The following is a 21,213-nucleotide window of genomic DNA, read 5'->3' as shown; positions in this document are numbered from 1 at the left end:
TTTCTCCCGGTGTTCCTTTGATAGAGCAAATGTAGGGTGAAGTAGAGATCAGCCTGCTGGACATCAGGTCTCCCGACGCTCTAGTTTGAGTTACATGTTTCAACTGACTTTAACCTGCATGGCGCATGAAGCCAAGTGACCGTCTGGAATCAAAGAGATTTTCCATGGATGAATATTTTATAGTGACTCTGTAACATAAGCTGCAGCAGCGTGAGAGACAGACTGATTTGTTTTAAACGGAACCAACAGATTCCTTTGAGGCTGTGGCACAGATCCGAAAAAAAAACATCCTCTGAACTGCTCCAAAGGTGATTTCTCTCTCTCTCTCACTTCATTTCCCAACTTCTCACAAACGGTTGCTCAAGCTCAAAGGCACTGACGGCTCAATCTCATATCTACCCTCCACAAACCAGGTCTAAAAATTGAATTAGTGCTAGCATTTTAGCTGCAAATGTGGGGTTTCCCCATAAACAAGTCTTCCAGTAGAAAAGATGCAGATGCGTCGTTGGTATGCGAGATCTTCTGAGCTTTATCACTGCTCTTCTAACCATGCGGCATCTATGACCTCCCCCCAACATGCTCGCAACCATCCCCACCTCTCTCCCTCTCTTTCTCTTGTTGATGAAGATCCATACTTAACATCCCCCACCCAGCCCGTTTAAAAGACCTACCCACCACTCAGTAAGCTCAAATTAATTTTCCTTACAAGATTACCATAAATATTCACTCTAATCACCCGTGAAGCGATCACACAGAAGAAACCCCAAAATTTTTATTAGCCTACTATAATGTATCCTCTCCTTCAGGCACCCCAAACTTTCCTCACTGATCTGATGTCTGCTGTTGACTCTTTCAGCTTCATATCCTTGTTGAATAGCGCAGCTTGGCTGGTTCCAGATCAGCGACTGGTAACTGAGAAGTGGGGGGTGGGATTGAATAAATAGCGCCATCCATCGGTTTGATAAAGGCAGTCAACTTCACTGTTATTAATGTACCTCACACTGAGAGAGAGACAAAATGATAGATAGATAGATAGATAGATAGATAGATAGATAGATAGATAGATAGATAGATAGATACAAAAAGCTACATTCGCAACTATTAAATTATTACATGTGATTATAAGCGTTAATGCTTATAACCACAGGTGTGTGTTCATCGGGCGCGTTATAATGTCTTCGAATGTGTCAGCCAATCAGAAATGAGGATCTTTTTCACCGCTTTCATTAGACATAAGTTGATAAGATTATTGCCACATGTGATGGTTATTTCCACCTAAAGCCAACTTATAATAGGATGTTTTAACATAATATTATAATGTAGGTCATGCATGGGCTAATCCTATAAACCACTTTCTTTGTGTGTGATGACCCGCCAGCTTCAGCACAGACAAGTGAAACAGTGAGGGTGTTTTTTTCTTTTGTGAAGTTTACCACTAGGATCAGTTCACTGACACACCAGTCTACATGTAGGCAGGCAGCAGGATTTCACGGGGTTTTATGCGCCATCTGGTGGTCCAGTATCCTCTGATTTCCCACGCGGGTGTATGTGGACGCGTGCGCATTCAATCTAAATTGGCTGGGAGGTGATTAAAAGCGGGGGTGGCAAACCTTAGATGAGGCATTGAGTGCTGACAAAGTTATTTGTAACGACTGGGATTTATTTATTTTTAACATTTTTGATAAGTTTGGTCAACTAGCTCGTTTGATTCTATTGCGCATGGCCTATATCTGGCTCTGGTTGTTATTCAGTCAATGTAGCTGTTCATTCTTCCAGTTATTTAACCTAAAGTTAAATAGGTTAAATAGAAATGCAGAGGCACTAGCCGATCTTTGTCACCCAAAGTTGTTGGGGAGCTGGAACAGATGTTAAAGTATTAAGACAGGCAGTATAATTTGGTTTTAAGTAAAGCGAGTCAGTGTTGTGTCAGAAAACATTCTCAAAACTTAAAAGAAAAATTGAATCTTCTTGGCGTCAGATTTCACGACTGTTTTAGTTTCATAACATGACGAGTAATTTGGTTTTGCTGGAACACTGAGCACGTTCAAAATGATCTGAATCTGAAACCATGAGTATTTTCATGTCCATCTTTAATGTTTATTGGGTGTTTTAAATAATAGAAATGAAACATATAAACTGTCATTTTTTCTGTCTTCAGATTATGTTTATCTAATTTATGTTTATCTGAAATTGACATTTTTGCAAAGCATTTGAATTTAATTTTTTTTAACTTCACTTCTAATAGACGTTTTTCTAATTTGATATCAGTTTATTTGAATGTTGTGAAAAATGTAATGTAATGGTGCACACCAGTTTGAATTTAGATAAAAGAAATTTGGAAATTTGTGCATGTTTTCATACTAACTCATATGCATTTAAACATTTAAAAAATAAAAATATAACCCATAAATGATGAAAGAGTCATCATGAAGCTCAACTTCTTGCTATTTTGTAATGTATTGTTCATTAAAGGCGCGGTCACAGACTGGAGTGTTTGAGATGATTATAAAAGTTTCAGGTGTGACTGATTATGCTTATGAAAACCAAAAGTGGGACATCGGAGAGGCTTTTGAACATGAAACATGTACGTTTATTAATCCTCATGGCTTCCTCTGTGAGACCACCCTCATTTTGTGCTTGCTGCTATACCCGTTGTTCACTTTCAGCGTGACTGCCCCCTGGTGGAAGACCACACATGAACTCAAGATTAGATCTAGACGCCCTGACTTGCTCTTTGTCTGTGAAAGGGAACAACAGACCGATTCATATCCCAGCTTATTATTTCATTATATTTTTTAATAGAAAGCAAAATATTTCTGTCTTTGTCCAAGATTATCTCAAATAAAAGATTTTTTTTATTCACTGCCTTCATTTGTTTCACTCAAACTTGCCACTTTGGATCGGAGAATTATTCCTCAATTTGGACAATCAAATTTCATATTTTTATCCTGAGCTGTTACCCTAGTGTAATTTTATTTACTACATGAAGGTGCATAGCTGTTAACATACACAAATAATAAAAGATCCCGATGAGTCACTGTTGAAAAAGTTATTTATTGTATTTGTGGCATTGTGTTTTGTTCCCTTTGAAAAGGAAAACAATCAGCACAAGTCAAGAGGTAGAAATCATCAGTCTGAAATTAATGTAAGGACTGACATTTACTTACACACACACACACACACACACACACACACTTTCCCATGGAAACAACCGATTTTTTTTTTGCATTTGTTTTCATTTCATCCACCAGCAGTACCATCATCCGTGTAATACTGTCACTAACATTTGTATGTACTGATTTCATCTGACATCAAACAGACTCCATTCTGCGCACAATCCAGAAATAAATTACATACACACACATCACGTTGCAGCACCCAAAGGGAGCAGGAACAATCTTGAAATGAACTTTTTGCTATTTTCACCTCATGACTTTAACGGCTGATTGGCTGATTACTGCATCATCCTTGAAAAGAGCCCCCTGTGACTACACAAAACAAACAACACATTAGGTGTGAGAGATGCATGTTGGCTTATATTTGTGCAGAGCCTGATGACTCTGTGATCTAATCTGCTCACACAGGGGGAGGGACAAAACAGATCAGCACAAAAAAAAAGGGGGGGGGGGGGGAAGGTAGCAGTGCTATAAACAATGTGTCAACATCTGGTATTAACGGTATTCTGGTATTAACGGTATTCTAAATATGGTTTGACCAAAGGATTTAAAAAAAGAAAAAAAAGAAACCCCACACACTTTAAAAGGTAGATGCAGGTTATTTGACCCAAGAGATGTTGAGACAGCGAGCGATGAAGGCGTAAGTGTCAGCCACCTCCTGAATGACTTTGCTGGTGGGCTTTCCAGCACCGTGGCCTGACTTTGTGTCCACAAGGATGAAAAGGGGATTTGTCTGCTTGGGGCTGCGACCTACAATGTGCTGCAGAGTGGCGATGTACTTGAGGGAATGCAGAGGCACTACCCGGTCATCGTGGTCGCCTGTCAGCAAAAGCACAGCGGGGTACTGGACCCCATTGCCTTCTGGTACACGGATGTTATGAAGCGGGGAGTATCTGCGAGAGAGGACCAGTGGGATCTTTGTTAGGACTGCAACCGTTTAAATATTAAGTAAACAGCAGAATCCCTCTATAAAAATGTCAGAGCAATGATAATGTTGGAGTACAAAATGTATTTTGTTTAACCTTAAAATATTCACACTGCTATCCTACATCACAAACGAAACAATCGGGTAATTTTGTTTGTTCTGAATTTCTTTGTGAGCTTCAGTTCTCAAATCAAGACTCAAGGATAACTCCTGGAATTAGATATTTCATTAAAATACAGTACTGTGCCAGAGTCTTGAGCCAATCCTTATTTCTTTATATTTTGCAAAAAAATTACCACACAGATTAAGTTATTTATTAAAATGGGCAAACTAACACAAGGGGATACAGTATACAAGCTAAAAGCTGAGACTGTACAATTCTAATAAGCATGAAAGTCGATATTTGGTATGACCACCTTTATTCCTCAACACAGCCTGAACTCTCTTAGGAAAGATTTCTTGTCATGTTTTGGTAGTCCTCGGGATTCTTCAAAGATCTTCTTTGGATGTTGGGTACCCTTTGATCTGTTCTCTGTCAAGATGATCTCACACTGCTTCAGTAATGCTAAAGTCTGGGTTCTGGGGAGACCCATCCATGACTGACAGTGTTTCATGGTGTATTTTTATTTTTCTATTTGTGTATGCTTTTACTGCATTAACTGTGTGTTGAGGATCATTGTAATGCTAAAAAAAAAAATGAAGCTGCTGTCAATCACATGCTTTCCAAACTGTATTGCCTGGTGGATTAAAATCTGAGAGTGTTTTCCAAATTCATAATTCCTTAAAATTTGACAAGATCACCAACACCACTGGCTGAGATGTAGCTCAAAACCACTACATCTCAGCCTCTGTATATATTCATCACACCATAAAGACCTGTTACCACTGATCTTCAATCCAGTCTTTGTGTAATTTGGCATAACTCAGCCTCCTCCCTGTTTCTCTTCCTTAGCAATGGCTTCTTGACAACTGGACTTTTTAAATCCCCATTCCTCAAGGAAATGACCTTCAGACACTTTATCTGCTACAGACAGGGTTTTAGGCCTGGAACTTTTTCTTTTGTCCTCCACTTGTCCAGTTTCCTCAATTCTTTAAAGGACATGTTGCACACCATGCTGAAATATGCCAGGCTTTCAGCTAATAGCTACTTGGGACTGGAAACACATTTTTTTATGTCCATGTAGCCAATGTAATCAGTGAAGCTCAGATTAAAATGTATAAAGAAAGGCAGCTGATGTAAATGCAGCCTACAGTATATAATACACATTAAAATCTACACTGTGGTCAGAGAGCACCTACTTGATCAGCCATTCAAACTGCTCTTTGTCTTCTGAACAGCCAAAGTCCGTGGTCCAGGCGTGCCCGATTGTGAACTTGTGGAACTTCAGCATGTCCATGACGCCCACCTGAGCTACTGCACATCCAAACAGCTCAGGCCGCTCGTTTACACAGGCCGCTGAGACAGGACACCAAGGATTCAGAAACATCATCATCTATATCCATTTGCTGCGATTATATTGTTTTAGTGTATCTTGTTCTTTAGTGGAAGCATACATACCTACAAGCAGGCCACCATTAGAGCCTCCATTTATAGTCAGTTTGGAGGGAGAAGTGTATCCCTCCTTGATTAGATATTCAGCTGCACACTGGAAGTCTGTGAAGCAGTTCTGTTTATTTGCCAGCATGCCAGCTGGAAAAAAAAGAATACAAAGTATGTAAATGAGGACTTTGCGCTGGTAATATTTAAAAGATTCCCTCCAGGCACGTTTGAAAAGATCTAAAATTATTCTGCTTTGAATAATAATGTGTCTGATATGTTTTTTTATGCTTGTCAGGTTAGAAATTCTTAAAAACAACATTTATGCCTCCTCAGCCACAGAAAACTCCAGAATCTCTCAATATGCAAATATATTCATTTCAAACTTTTAGCTAAAGATGTCATTATTGAAAGACAAGACACAATCTACTGTATGTGCTACAAACACACACAAACACAGGCGTTTTCTAACAGGGCAAACTGGACATGCCCTTGCGATTGAGCTCTGTAGTCATGTTTATAATTACGTGTCAAAAGCTCCTCACCTTTGTGCCAGGTCTCCCCATATTCTCCTCCTCCTCTGATGTTGGCGACAGCTAAAACTCCTCCCAGATGTCTGACAAAGATGAGTCTGGACACGCTGTAGCTTGGCGTGATGGAGATGTTAAAGCCCCCGTAGCCATATAAAAAACCTGGATGGGAGCCGTCCATTTTGATGCCCTTCTTGTGAACAATGAACATGGGTATCTGAGTGCCATCCTTTGAGGGAAAAAAGATCTGAGACAACAAGAGAGAGAAAAAAAAATAAAAGATTGTCAGGGAAACAAAAGGAGATGGGAAGTGAATTACGAAAAGGTAAAGAACAGTAAAGCTTACATCACCAGTCTATCCTTGTTTCTGAGTCAGAAGACAAGAGAAGACAGGAGCTCTTTTAAAATCCTGTCTGAATCGTGAACATTTTACACTTACAGAGCTATTTTCGAGGCCGCTGTTTTCAGCAGAAGTATATAAATATATCTAACTCTGGGACACTATATGTACAGAGGAAGTAAAAAGAATTTGAAACATGGTCTGGCCAAGGCTAGACTATCTAAAGGACAATTTACTGCAAGTTTCTCAGGAATCTGAACCACTTAAATATAAAATCAGCTATGTCAGGTCATCCATTCCTGGCCCATAATCATTTCCCAGGGACACTGACAACATCTATCATAACATAAAAGCTTCAAATCTTATGACTAATTGCAAAATTTCTTTCTCTTTCATTTCTCTCCACAGGTGACCAGCTTCCAACTCCATCTGGCAATCAATCTTTTTTTTTTTAATAAATCAGAATTAATGGCTGTTACTTTGGCTACATTTAAAGAGAAAGGGCTCATGTCTCCTATGACGGCCGAGCAATCCTTCCCGTTATACTTCAGTCAGAAAAAGTTGCTTATTTGCCACAACAAGGTGAACTGACATGTGACAGTTACTACTGTGAACACACCCATGCTGACTTGGTTTATAGCCTCATGTTTAGAAACATACAACATCTAAAAATCACAAAATTAAACTAAGAAACAAATATCTGATGATTTGACTATTAGGGTACAGTTCTAGTTAAAAAAACTACTTTGAAAGCTCAGTTTGAGTGCTGCTTACGTTAATAAATGCTACCAATACCTGATTTAGCCCACCTTTTCTACAACAACCCTAAGCCGATAGTTTGCCCTCAGTTTGCCGTTTTCGAGCCAGACAATTGATAAAACCCTTCATTTTGTTTGTCAGGGTACAAACTGGCCTGTACACCACCGTTTTATGTCTGTCATTTTGGATAAATGCTGGGTCAGTACTTTAAAAACTAGGTTAAAGTTGGACATTTATGCATAATTAACTGTTGAGATATCTTTTAATAAATGTGTTTACCGCAGCCTATTTTTAAAGAGAAATGAAACACACCTATTTAAACACTGGTAATCCCAGTCTAGGCTCTAGTTACCTGTGTGGTCTGGTAGTCGGAGGGGTTGAAGCCTTTGACAGTGACCTCTCTGAAGATATGGGGCTGCAGGGGCTCCTTGGTTAGGTCACAGTGGTAAATGATGGCTAGATGAAAAGAAAGTAAAAGTTTCATTTTCTTTACTATTTTGAAATCACTTCACAATCAGTGAATTCTTAAAGACAGTACAAATTTACTTAATTAAATAATACGTGGAACTTAGAAATGAGAACAAAATTGCATTACTTGCTTCTTATTTATACAAACTTAACATAAAGGTTGACTTATTTCACTTAAACAACAATATTTGCACAGGTAGAAATTGCGAGACAAGGCATCTGATAAACAAAATAGCTTTTTTTGATTAAAAATAATAACTTTTGCATTATATTACCTGGCGATAGGAAAGAAGTGAAATAATAGAAGATTTCAGAGTCTCGCTTTCGTCCTGTGAACCCTACTATGGATCCAACATCAAGAGGGAAGGTCCTCAGCTCCTCTCCTGAGCTCAGACGATACATTTTCAACACATTCTTCACATCATGGAGGAAGCACACGAACAAATAGCTGGAGTATGTACAGGTGGCAAACACTGCAAGGAAGACATGGCAAAAGAATGAATGACATTGAAATGTACCTTTAATGACAGGGCTAAACTGCTAACGCTTCATATTTTATAGGGAAAAGGTCATGCACGTGTTGCAGAACCTCACCAATGACATCCTTCTCATGTTGAGGCAGGAGCTCCTTCCAGCTGCTCTGCTCCGGAGAGGCAAAGTCGATGTTGATTAGTCTGTAACGAGGGGCGTCTAAGTTGGTCTTGAAGGTGAACAATGTGCCCTCGTTCGTCACGTATTCGTACTCGGCGTCAAAGTTGTCGATTAATTTTACCCATGGCAAAAGTCCTGAGCAAACAAGGATTTCAGTTCTAAAATCAAACTGTTAAGCGAGTAAGACTACAAGAAGAACAATATTTGTCTTAAAGTACCAAAATACTTTGAGAAATAAAGAGAAACAAGTACAGAATACCTGTAATACCCTGAGGAGTGGTCTTGAGGTCACAATACCACAGTCTGTTGACAGGATCACAACCTTCTCTGATAGACAGCAGCACGTAGCGCCCATCTTCTGATACCTACAGTACATCTGCAATCATTAAACTGCACCTGAATGCCAACTAAAACACGCATTCTGTCCAAGTTTGATGACATGACACTAGAGGGGAAAAAAACAAACAAACAACTTCACACATACTTCTGCTCCACTCATCCATTTGGGGTGATCAGGAAACTCTGCACATAGGACGTCCTCAGACTGTGGAGTCCCCAGAACATGATAGTATAACTTCTGATGCAAGTTAGTGGAGGTCTCAGTGCCTGAAAGCAAAAAACAAAATCGAATACAAAAAGACGAAGAGTGTTACGAGTAGGTGCAAATTTTATAATACTAGATAACAAAAGGTTTCAAAACAATAAACAGAAAATAACAAATATTGACAAATGACAAACATTTCGCCTTATGACATTAAATACATTGTCCAGTGGCTCAAAAGTAATTGGACATACAAACGTAACTTTACATGGATGAAAATCATTTACAATCTTTGACTGTCTAAAACCGGCAAACATCACCAAATGCTGTGGTTCACCTCCCTGGAGATGCTCTGCTAGGCCTTCATTTGGTGCTTGTTTGTGAGTCTTTCTGCATTTGTGCACTTTGCTCTATTGGAATGACAACAGCTTACTGACTTGACCACTGAAGAACATCCAATTTCTTTGCCTTGAGTAACTCTTTGGTTGCTTTTGCAGTATGCTTTGGGATAATATTCATTTGCACTGTTTAAGCACTGTCCTATGAGTTTTGTAGCATTTGGCTGAAACCGAGCGAGTATAAACCTGTACACTTCACAACTCATACTGCTATTTCTTTCAACACTTACATCATTAATAAAGACCAGTGATCCATTTCCACTGACATTATAAGTCATGTCTGACTGGTAACGTGGCACGCTTCTCCATACTTTTCTCTTGTCATCATCTGGTAAAAAGTTCAAATTTGTTTGTTTTTTATTTCCTTCCCAGAACAATGCAGATTCTTTTAGATGATTTCTGGTAACATCTAATCTGGTCTTCCTGTTCTTGACTGTAATGAGCAGTTTTCACTTTACAGCAAAGTGCAAACTGCTGCATTTCCTGCTGTACCTTGACAATTTGTCATGTTCTTGTCGTGTTAGTGTAAACAAACTTTTCTAAACCATGAAAATAATTTTGTCATCATCCAACTTTGTTGTCTAAAGCTCCCGGATCTCTTTATTTTTGGTTTTTAGTTTTTTAGTCTAATGATGACAGTGAAAAGCTGTTACAAATGTTACAAAAAAAATCAGCACTTTGACTCATTTGTCATGAAATAACAATGGAACAGGCCTCACCTGGCCATTGAAATGCTTGTCAGTCGGTTAGCAATTTCAGTCTATGAAAACGGAGGTCTGTGTATGAAAATGTCTGTAATTCCTGTTTTTTTATTCTTAATTCAAGGTTGTTGTTTTTTTTAAAAATTATAATAATACATTAATGCTGTCTTTGATCAAGTTTTATTTTCCACTCACGTTTGAGCAGACATTGCTGCTGCATGCAGTTTAACAGTCTATGTAGACTGCATTTGGAGATATATACATTTGAAACCGCTAGCAATTATCTAATGACAATTTAGCTTTTCATTAGCTTTTTTAAATGGTAACTGGCCAGTGCACAGAAAAGCGAGTCCTTAAGCAGATATCCATTAATCCATTTTCTTCTGTCCTGGCAGAGAGCCCTGTCCCATGAGGCTAGGTAGGCAGACTGAGTTCCAAGAATGTCAATTATCTTACAAGTATTTCATATTTTGAAGGTAATTTACTGCAGCCAAATGAAGGTTTAGTATTTGAGAATGTTTGAATCCTGTCCAACACAGTCTTACCATCACTTTTGCCCTCCTGGTCAGGATACGAGTTGTAAAAAAGCCCCTTCCCATCGTGGGTCCAGGACATGCAGCTAAACTTGACTCGCTCCAGGCGGTCCTCTAAAGGCACGGCGCCCTCAACGCGCAGAAAGTGGATCTCCACCCAGTCAGACCCACTGGCACTAGTGCCATATGCCAAGTACTCGCCATCCTCAGAGAATGCATAGCCTTGAAGAAATCAGAGAAACATAAATAGAATGTTAACAAGGAAACTTAACAAAATTTAGACATCAGAGAGGACACTACATTTGTAGAGATTTTTATTCAAAACTGAGTAAAAACTACCACATGAAGCAACTATTACTTTAAAGGCAATTTTGAACTAAATGTATTACTAAAATTAAAAAGAGCACACGATCCAGAAATGCAGGCAACATATTTTTTCATATCAGTAAAATGGGTACTTTGCTTTTATAATAGCCACGACTGATACCTCGCAGAGCAACTGTCCCATCCTCAGAAAATGTGTTTGGATCTAAGAAGACTGTGGGCTCGGCATCTAGGTTCTCTTGCACATACATCACACTCTGGTTCTGGAGGCCCGTGTTGTAAAAGTGAAAGTACCTAAAAAACAAAGAGAAAAGCTACTGGAATGTCACATAATCACTCTGTCATCTAACACTAAAGCTGAAATCCAACATCAAAAATATTATTATGGAATCAGTTGCAGCAAGCTTTACCTGCTTCCTCTCTTGAAGGGACAGCTATACTTGGGATAGTCATACAGCTCAGTCATGCGCTCTTTGAACAGCTCTCGCACCTCACAGTGCTCTAAAAATGGCAAAGTGAGCTTGTTCTGGGCACTGACAAAGGCCTAATGGAAGAAAGCATAATACAACCATGCTTTACATTTTACCATTATCATTTCAACAGACTGCTCAAAAGAGCAAATAATTATTTAGCAGATATCTTTGCTGTGGAAAAAGTATCCACCTCTTCCTGAGTTCTTTTTTTGGCATATTTGTCATGATTAAATGTTTTAGATCAAACTTTAATATCAACGATAACCTGAATAAATACAAAATACAGTTTTTAAATAAAGATCTTATTTTTTCCCAAGGGAAAAAAGCTATCCAAACCTCCAAACAAGCTAGGTTTTGTAGATCATACTAATTAGAGAAGATAATTTTGTTAAGCATTTGCATATTTTTCATTTCTCATGTCTCATGATCTATTGAACTGAAGGAGTCTGTTAATTTAGGTTAAGTTTAAAATATACCAAGAGACACTAAAAACATACAGACCCAACAACTACTGATTCTTTGTGCATGAAAATAGAACAAAACAACTATGAGTAATGAGTAAGGGATTAGAAAGTAGTCTTGCAAGGCCAAGTTGCCATATCCGCCTGACCCGAAAACCCCCCCGAAACTGACCCTAACCCCAATTCCACAACTGCCACAGGTAAGCAGGGATCAGGCGATCGGCATCCTAACTCCTACGGAGAAAAATATGATTTACAAATGTGTACAGTACTTTGTGTGTAACATTTGAGGACTCACAGATGCATGTTCCAATCCACATACAAATCGATTTGACCACACATAAAACTATTTTAAAAACACGTACATCCAAACCTGAATAAATAGTGATTATTTATGCACAATTTATTAAGTTCACCTTCACGAGTTGGACATAACTGAATAACATCCCTCTCACTCACAAAACCTTTAACGCCGGTGCACCAATTGTCTGATATGCACAGATTACAATGCATGCTAACGTGTCCTCAAAACGTACACGTACATGATTGTACATAATTTTTAATCTTAGTTTATGCTTTTTAAGCAAGTGTCTCTCCACAGAAATCCATAATGAATATGGAAGAACTGAAATATATAAATGAAAATCCAATATTGTTGTTCTATAATGCCTCTGATAGGCTAAGCATTTTATATGTACTGGGGTTATACTAATATTAAAAGGTGCTTCATCTGAAACACGTAAGTATGACAAATATGCAAAAAAAGAAAGAAAGAAATCAAAAGATGCTACGCTTTAAATGCGCCCGTGACTTTTAATACCAACACTTAACTATCAAATCACATGCCCACATTTCTTAATTACAAAACGCGACACAACAACTAAATATGGCAGTAAAAAAATACAGAATTCGCTGGTGATTTGAGTGGTAACGGGGAGTTTACCTGTGTCTTTTCACTGTCAGGGTCCTCCAGCCAGCTGTAAGGGTCAGGCACTTTGCAGCCATGATAGTCATCCACCTGAGACCAGCCACAGAGGAATGATTAAAAGGTGAAGTAGCTAAGCAAAACAGAGTTGAGCAATCGGGGTTATAAACCCAGAGTGTTTAGTAAAGTTAATCACGTAGCATCTTGAAAGGCTAAAATTGGACTTGTAGTTAAGTTATGGCTATCTCTGAAATGCATGCATTTTTGTCAACATAGCCAATCTCGGTTTACCAGTGATGGCTAAGCTAACTAGCATGCTAACAAAGCGAACGCTCTTTTCAATGAATGAAAGCGCGTGATGATTAAGCATCCCGGCTTATTAGCACGCTAGGCTAGTTAGCAACCCACATTTACTTACAACTGACTCGTCGCGGTAAGCCTGGGGATACTGAAAGGACATTTTGGACGTCAGTTTTAGAGAATTTCGTAACCAAAAAAGCTGCCGCAGAGATTGGAAAGGTGCTTTTGAAATGACTCTCGCGGCCCTGTAAAACATAAACTTAAACCGCAGAAGCTTTTGTGTGGAAAAGATACCGCTGCTTGTACACAGCCAACAAGCGCTTTCATGAGAATTCACTGACTGTCAACCAATGTTTTACAGCGCCCTCTGTTGGCCAATAGCGAGAAGACGATTCTTGGAACCTGATTTAACCAACCACTTAAGATAAATTTAATAACCTCAATTAAAAGGTTTTAATGTGAAATCATTTATGTAGTCTATTACGTGCAATAAAAAAAATAAAATGGAGATTACGTGGTTCAGTACTTTCCCCTGTAGGCCTACACACTTCTTTAAAGAAGCAACATAACTGACAAAGAAATGAAATGCAATAGTTTAAATAGTCTGTACCTAACTGTAGCTAAATCAGGGATTCATGCAAGCATAAAGTGTTTAATGGCAAGGTCTAAGCTAAGCTTTGAAACACTTCTTGAAAAAACTGCTACAGTAAATTTAAAAGGAATTCAAAACAATGTCAGATGCTTATCAGCATCTACAGTTTCGAATTCTGTGTTTGCTATTGACCTTTGTAGTTTTTATTCAGTCTACTTGCAAAAATAGACTAATACAGCTTGATAAAGCTGGAATTCCAGTAGAAGTCATTTCAATTTAGAAATGAATACACAATATGTATAGACCTGTAAACAGTGTTTATCTTATTTTTTCTTTTCTTTTTTGATAGGTTAGCAGTCCACTCTAAACAGAGCAGCTTTGTTAAATAGTGACATTATTGGTAAAGGTTATCTGAGTCCACTGGGAATCTCCGTCACTAGCCTTATCTATCTGACAGCACAAGAGGACGGTCAACTCTTCCCTCTTTTTGCTTCCTGCTCATCATCGTCCCCTCCCTTCCTTCCACTTCTTGCTTAATCAATCAGCGCTGATTTGACCATTATTATCTCTGGCACCTACTCTTACACAATGACTGATAGCGCAGGATAAGGCTCACCGAGGCAGCTCATAGCTTGAGGAAATGAGCGGAACTAAGTGATTAATTATAAGATACAGTGTGTTTCTTAGAGAACTGATGGGCTTTAGTTTTATTTGGCTTATTATGTGTATTTTTAAATGGAATTAAATGTATTTCCAGCAGTGATCTAGCTTGTTTTATATAAGTTTATTTATCTGTGACGCAACATTTTGACTTCATGTCATTCGTGAGGTATGCAGATAAGAGGCTTGTGACAGCTTTAATTATGTAGTTGCGTTTGCATCAAAAAGGAAACACATTGTTGGGATACCGCTGGCGATCAGATGTGCAGATGTCTGCAGGGAGATTGGAAAGTGTTTTTACTTTTAGACTTGGCTTGAAGCATTTCCCGGCTGTCACATGGTCAAACCGGGTGGAATGCTTTGAAAAGTTCAAACTGTAAAAGATTCTTAATCAGTGAGATCTTTTCATGGGTGAATTTACAATGAAAGTAAAGAATGAGAGAAGCTAAGTGCAGGTGATGGAAAAGCAAGAAGTGTTTCACCTGTGTTGTCTTTTCCTCTGTTGAGAAAATATAGTTGCGAGCGGGATATATTTCAGGTTGTGTCATTGCTGTGTTCGGGTTGTTGCATTGTTCCTGGGCGGATAGATATGATCTCTTTAGATGGATTTTTTTTTTAGGTCGGAAATGTTTGTGGTGGTGTTTTGAGGTCAACGTGCTGTCGCTGCGCTCACCCACCCCCACAGCCCCTCTCACCTCCAGCCCTCTTCCCTTTTTAAGCTGGACTCAGGAATACCCTTCTGTGTGAAGGGGATCTCTTCCTGTTTGCCGATTGTCAGGCCATTGTCCTCTGACGCCTCTGTTTCCCTGACAAACTGAGGAGAAAAAAAAAACACTCAACAGTTTGAATGAGCATGTTTGTGTTTACCTTGCAATGCGGACTATTTTATGCTCATAGAGTAGTTGGGTTCATGCACTTGTATATTTGACATAGAGCTGGGATGGGCCAGGAGCTGCCCATGCATGAATTACCCCCCCATGCCCAATTTCCACCATTGTCCAAAGCCTGTCCGGAGATCCACGCAACCCACCCACCCCCACTCTAGCCCTCATTGTCGGAAGCACCTGTCTCTGTCGCAGGGGTTTAAGAAGGATGACCACCTGTTGTGTCACCGTGTAGAGTTACCACAAATTTATCTCATTCAAAAAACCTCCACTCAGGCTGGCTCCTGTGATGCACTGCATTTCATTGCATGTGTGAAGCTCTTTTTGGTTTTGGTTTGACTAAAATGCGAACCAAAAAGAAAACGAACAAATCAGTAAAGCATAAAGAAAGCTGCCGATGATGCCCATCTAAGGAGAAGAGATGACACTGATATCAGCACCTGACTGGAAAAACCAGTTTAATGTACCAAGATGAACTGTGCTAAACAGATCTAAGTTTTGTACGGATTGTGAAATCTGTACATCGCTTAGTCATTATAAGAGCTATGTAAGTAAGTAGATCTCTTCTTCAGCTCTGTCTTTAAGCTTTTCTTCAGCATCTACAGATAGATTGATACTGTATTGATGCCATAAGGGAAATTATCATGCTACAGCAGCAGGATAATGAATAAAAATAGTACAGTCTACAATAAATAAACAGCATAGTTAAAATAAGTAAGTAAAAATGCAACAAAGCGCAAAGTGAGGGCCTTATGCTGTGAGACAGTGTACAAATGTATATATGCAAAAGTGACTAAAAAAGTAGAAATAGGTTTAAGTTAAAGAGTAAAAGTAAGATCAACATTGTGCAAAATATTATGTATGCTATAAATCTTTTATCATGGGACAGGCTGACTAGTTTTCATGTAATCTGTCAGTGCAGTTAGTTGTGACATTTTTTTATTTTTCATCTCAGATGCTGTCACTGTGCATTTTCCTTTTATGAAGTGTTTCCCGAAGATTCTTGGTGTCACAGTCGAGTCCCAGTAATTCGATTTAATAATAGTAGTCCAAAGGGATCCACACACAACAAAACAATACCCAGGCAATAATAAGGATGCTTTTAATCACAGAGATCACAGGGGACAGCTTCCTGGCTGGCTGTCATTAGCCAGGGCTGGGATAACAGTGTGTGACGATGCGGTGGTGGTGGGGTCAGTAAAATCTGTCCCCTCAGATATCCTCAGACAACAGGATGTTATTGAGTATCCAGCCGAGGGAAATTACAGCACACATGGAAGAAGGATGTGACCAGTGCAAAAATTATAGGAAATGCTAAATGCCTTTGTCATGGTGTTCAGACGTGCTACTGTGCCATTTTCATTGACTCTCGGGCTAAGGCAAGATGCCGTGACTCATGCCGTATGTTGACAAGTGACAAAACAGCCATTATAAAATTGGGTTTGAGCTGTGACAACAAGCCCAATGTTGTCCACTAGTGATCTCACGTCTGTGTATTTCGGGATAACGCAGCTAATAAGGTCCTGTCAGCATCTATTCAGACATACAGCCGAGATTTCATTCAGCAGAAAAGCATAAAATAAGAACCGCAATAAGACCAAGTCAATCACCCCGAGGAGAAAAGACGTTTGCCATTGTTTGTACCGATCATGTTGAAAAGGGAAAGAGAGCACTCAGGTTACCCAAAGGCAACGCGGTGAAAGAGCTGAGAATAAAAGGGCAGGTTTAAAACAACACAACTTTCAGGTGCCAAGGGTTTTTGATTGCTTGTTTGTGCTCCTTGTCGTATTCACGCACCCAGAAGTAATGGCAGCGAAAAGAAACGATGATGTCACTGTCTGAAAATAGATCTTCATCTTTCAGTTGAAGCAATTTGTTTTACTTTATGCTCCGTCTTTCCTCCCGGTCAAACTTGTCTGTGCACTTCTTCCCGCTACACTGAATCAAGTCTTGCCAATGTCTGGCACTCATGTTTTCAAACAGCGATGCTTTCATCACACGCATCTGCAGTGGCTTTGTGGTCTTTATTAGTTAGAAAAAGGGGGAGCTAAGTGGTAGAACAAAACTGAGATATCATGATACTTCGACCTCAGTTAAAGAAGTGGTTTGTAATCACTGTGGTGAAGTCCACAGTAACCGGAGAATCGTTAGGGGAATGATAAGTTTCCCTATGTCATATGTCCATCAGCTCGACCTGTCTCCTGTCTTTATCTCCTTTCCTTTGTTTTGTCTTTGAACCTTACCTGCTTTGTTTTCTGGGTTTGTCACAAAGAGAAGAGGAGGAGCTATCAGGAGGAAAATGAACGTATTGCTTGCGTGCAGACAGATATTACCCTTTCAAAATACACAACAAATATGTGTTTGTGCGTGCCCTGTAATTTTGCAGTTGACATGTGCACTTAGAGTGGGGCTCTGGGACCCTTTTAATGACCGGGACGGGCAACGCTGGAGACAGGTGGAAGACAGCGCTGTCTGACTGGTCTGAAGCGCGTGCGTGCGTGTGTGCGTGCATGTGTCTTTGCATTGGTTTCTAAGTAGTCGCACATACTCAGATGTGCCGACAGACATGCTGGCACCCGATGATGTCACTGGTGTTGTCACTGAATAACTGTAAGCTTCCTCTTTTTGTGACAAAAAAAAAATGAAGTCGCACCATTTGTGCTCACTTGCTCAAACAGGACGTTACAATAATAGCAGCACTCTCATTAGCACAGAGTTCATCAGTGCCAAAAAAAGTTTTTGTTTTTTGTATTTCTCAGTATTACTCTCTTGTTTGCCCATTGAAAGTGAAGTTGTACAAACTTACACAGATAGCTTTGTATGAGAAAAACTGTGGTCCTAGCACAAAGGGAAAAATACTATAAAGTACAAGCCTGCACATGTAGTGTTTCTTGTTTGAGTCAAGAGATGACCTAGCATATTGTTTTTGTTTTGTTTTGCTTTGTTTTTGGTGTAGTTGGTAGAGTCTCTGCACTCTACTTCCTCTGTTCCATTCTCTATGCTAATCTAAGCTAACTGTTAGGCTAAAAAAATAAAGCTAGCACTCAAGCAATAGATTTTACAGTTCCTTAAATGGCCACTTGGGGCTGGCTACAAGAAGAGCAGAAGAAGTGAAAAACCTGACCAAGACAGCAGGAAATGAAACAGATACAATTGCAAAGTGGGCAAAAAAGAAAATAAATAAAATAAATGTGGTTTAACAGGAACCAAAAACCACAGAACATGTGCTCCATCTTGGTAGGTATTTTTTTCTTTGCTATGTTACTTGGAACTAATGCGCAGATATGTGTATATTTGTTATGCACGGATACAGTTTGCTAGCTAAGTTTTCTAGCTTAGATGATAACTTCACTTCACCATCTTATCTAGACCTAAATAACATCAGTTACCTAATTGTTAAGTGATAAAGTAGCTGTTTGCAGGTTGTAGACGCTATTGCATCAGACAAAACTCCACTGCTTACATTTCCCCATCCCCTTAAACAAAGCAGTCTTTTTAGTTTTATTTTTTTTTCTTTTATTTGATCTTCTTCCTATATTATTACAGCATTTGTCATCATGTGGTATTGATTTAATTTTTAAATTTTTCTAACAATTTAACCCTCATCCGGCACATTACCTTGATTAATACAGTTTATATTAGCCTGATACAACTATAGCTAGCTAGCTGAAGACAAAAGAACACTGTATTTAAACTGGTTTTTCACTAATATTGTTAATATTTAGGATTTGTTTCGATTAACTCATTTATGTCTTATTTTAATACTCCTTGTATTGACAGTTATCAGTGTTTTCAAGTAACTCCAAGATACCCATTTGCTGTATTTAAACAATTTAAGTGCTCATCAAGTGCCTGCAAACTCATTTTCTTTTGTGATTCATAGAGCGATGCTCCTTTGGTGAAGGTATTTCATTTGATACTTTGTTTTAAAAACCATCACACACAAGAAGTGTATTTTGGTCAGCACTGCTAATAATTAAAGAATTGTCAAGGTGAGATTCAAAGGATTATTATTTCCTGTGTAAGGAACTGATTGCACTCACTGAAGAGGGCACTTACAAAGTAAGCAAGGGGTAAGCATGAATACGTATACAGCTAAGCACATTGCATCAGCTCAGGGGTCACAGTCGGACTTCCTGTGGATCTTTGTTCAAAATATAAAAGGAAGTTAAGCATGTATGTGTGTGGGTGTATGAGAAAGAAATAGTGAGGGGAAATTCTACAAGTGGCTAAAAAAATGACTGCATGGATCAGGTTGGCCTCATGGATGGCTACTTGTTCAACAGCCATCCAAAATATGAGGAGGCTGCTCCTTAGAGACAAAAAATATGATAGATATAGACATAGACAAACAGATATATATATACACAAACACACATAAAGACATGTCAAAAAGAGAGTTTTTATGGGATTCTCTAGAGTCCTGTGAAAATCTTCATACACACTATCTACTTCCATAGGAATCAAAAACGTAAATAGCGTGCAGTTGCTGCAAATTTAAATTCAAGTGGTTTTTTGATGATCAAAAAGAGTGAGCATCTCTATAAAAGCATACATTTTGGTAGTTTGTTGGTTTGGAGAATTCAAGTGTAAAATCCTACAATCTTCCCAGGAGTGGATGTCCCAAAAAACCCAAGAGTCAAATTTCAGACTCTTTAGGCCCCAGTTAGCAAGCTAAATGCTAAAGTTGGAGCATGACTTAAGTTCCATATGTACAAACCAATTCTGGAAAAATGTCTAGAACAGACCAAAGTAGATATGTTTGACCATTGGTGGAAACCAAACCAAAGACAGGATATCAGCGCAGACATCTCTTATCAAATGTGAAGCACAGTGATGAAGGGTTGAGGATTTGGCTTATTAAGGATTCACAGGACATGGGAACCTTACTGTCATGAACCCCTCTGTATGCCAAATTCTAGAGTGAAATGTGAGGCCATCTGTCCGACAGTGACAGTGGCAAACCTACAAGACAGTGGCTGAAAAAGAGAATAACCTAGGTGTTGCAATGGCTTGGTCAAAGTCCAGACCTAAAACTCAATGAAATGCTGTGGTGAAAGCTGTGCATAAACAAATGCAAACCTCAATGAATTGACGTAATGTTGTAAAGAAGAGCGGGCTAAAATTCCTCCCCAGCAATGTGAGAGAATGACGTACTGACAGTCATACAGTAAATGATGACTTCAAGTTATAGCTTCTAAAGGTGGTTAGCTAAAAGAATCTTGGTGCGCACTAAGTTTTTCAGAGGATTGTGGAAACTGTTTTTCACATGACTTTATAACACTACTGTGTATATTTAAGAGATTCTGACTACATACCATTTTCTTTGGGGTTGGGCAGATAGGTTGAAAAAGAGAGTGTGTGTGTTTGCGTGAGTATGTGTAATAGTTTGTGTGCATCCTTCCCGGATGACAGGCCCCTCTGTTGGTCATTATTACAGTCTGGCTTAGTAATCAAGAGGAAGACAAAACAATGTGAAAAGGCTTTTGATACAGGCAGGTGTGGCTCCTGGGGGTCTGACACTTCCTTGCTTGTACAACTGTCTGTCTAAAGATGTCTGTAAGCACCCCCCTTGTTTTCCCACTCAATGCTTCAAGTGAAATTTAATGCAGCAACTGCTTCTTCTTTCTTTCTTTCTTTTTTTTTTTAGATCAGAAACAAATGCTGTGGCTATTTTAGAGTAATAGTCGGACCTTAAAGAGAGTCAAAACGTTTCCTAATTATTAGTAATGGTGATAAAGAGGCATGATACAACTAAAGAGTGAGAAAAAGTACACCTCATTTCAGACAAAATACTCAGGAAGGACTTTGAGGGGTCAACCACAATGCTTTGGTTCTCAGAGCAGCATGTTAGTTTCCATTATCAACCATCAGGTTACTGTAAACTCATGTGATGCTGTGTGGAAGCATGTGCAATAAAATAAACAGTGAATCGAATTTTTTAAAACCCCCAAAAACTGTTTTTACAGAGAACTAAGGATTGCTATATGCATGACAAGACTGGCATGACATTCTGATGCCAGTTAGGATAAGAA

The 21,213-nt window shown here is 39.0% G+C and overlaps 2 protein-coding genes across 2 annotated transcripts in view; both read right to left on the bottom strand.

Annotated features, from left to right (window-relative positions):
* efhc1 (EF-hand domain (C-terminal) containing 1) overlaps positions 1-21,213 on the bottom strand; it is a 127,719-nt gene that overhangs the window by 71,447 nt on the left and 35,059 nt on the right. The gene's annotated exons all lie outside the window — the stretch shown is intronic.
* prep (prolyl endopeptidase) lies at positions 3,035-13,373 on the bottom strand. The gene is made up of 14 exons (XM_085432020.1): positions 13,161-13,373; positions 12,761-12,835; positions 11,294-11,427; positions 11,047-11,177; positions 10,572-10,781; positions 8,871-8,992; positions 8,646-8,751; positions 8,330-8,521; positions 8,011-8,208; positions 7,620-7,723; positions 6,184-6,415; positions 5,660-5,791; positions 5,401-5,557; positions 3,035-4,069 (listed from the first exon to the last, which is right to left on the bottom strand). The coding sequence occupies exons 1-14, from the start codon at positions 13,296-13,298 to the stop codon at positions 3,775-3,777; spliced, it is 2,226 nt and encodes a 741-aa protein (XP_085288146.1). The 5' UTR covers positions 13,299-13,373; the 3' UTR covers positions 3,035-3,774.

This window comes from Copadichromis virginalis, linkage group LG15 (genome assembly GCF_057382275.1).
Source record: "Copadichromis virginalis isolate Kocher_CV1m ecotype Utaka linkage group LG15, C_Virginalis_male_GT1.1, whole genome shotgun sequence".
Classification (NCBI taxonomy): Eukaryota; Metazoa; Chordata; class Actinopteri; order Cichliformes; family Cichlidae; genus Copadichromis; species Copadichromis virginalis.
This window is presented reverse-complemented; position numbering and strand designations above follow the sequence as displayed.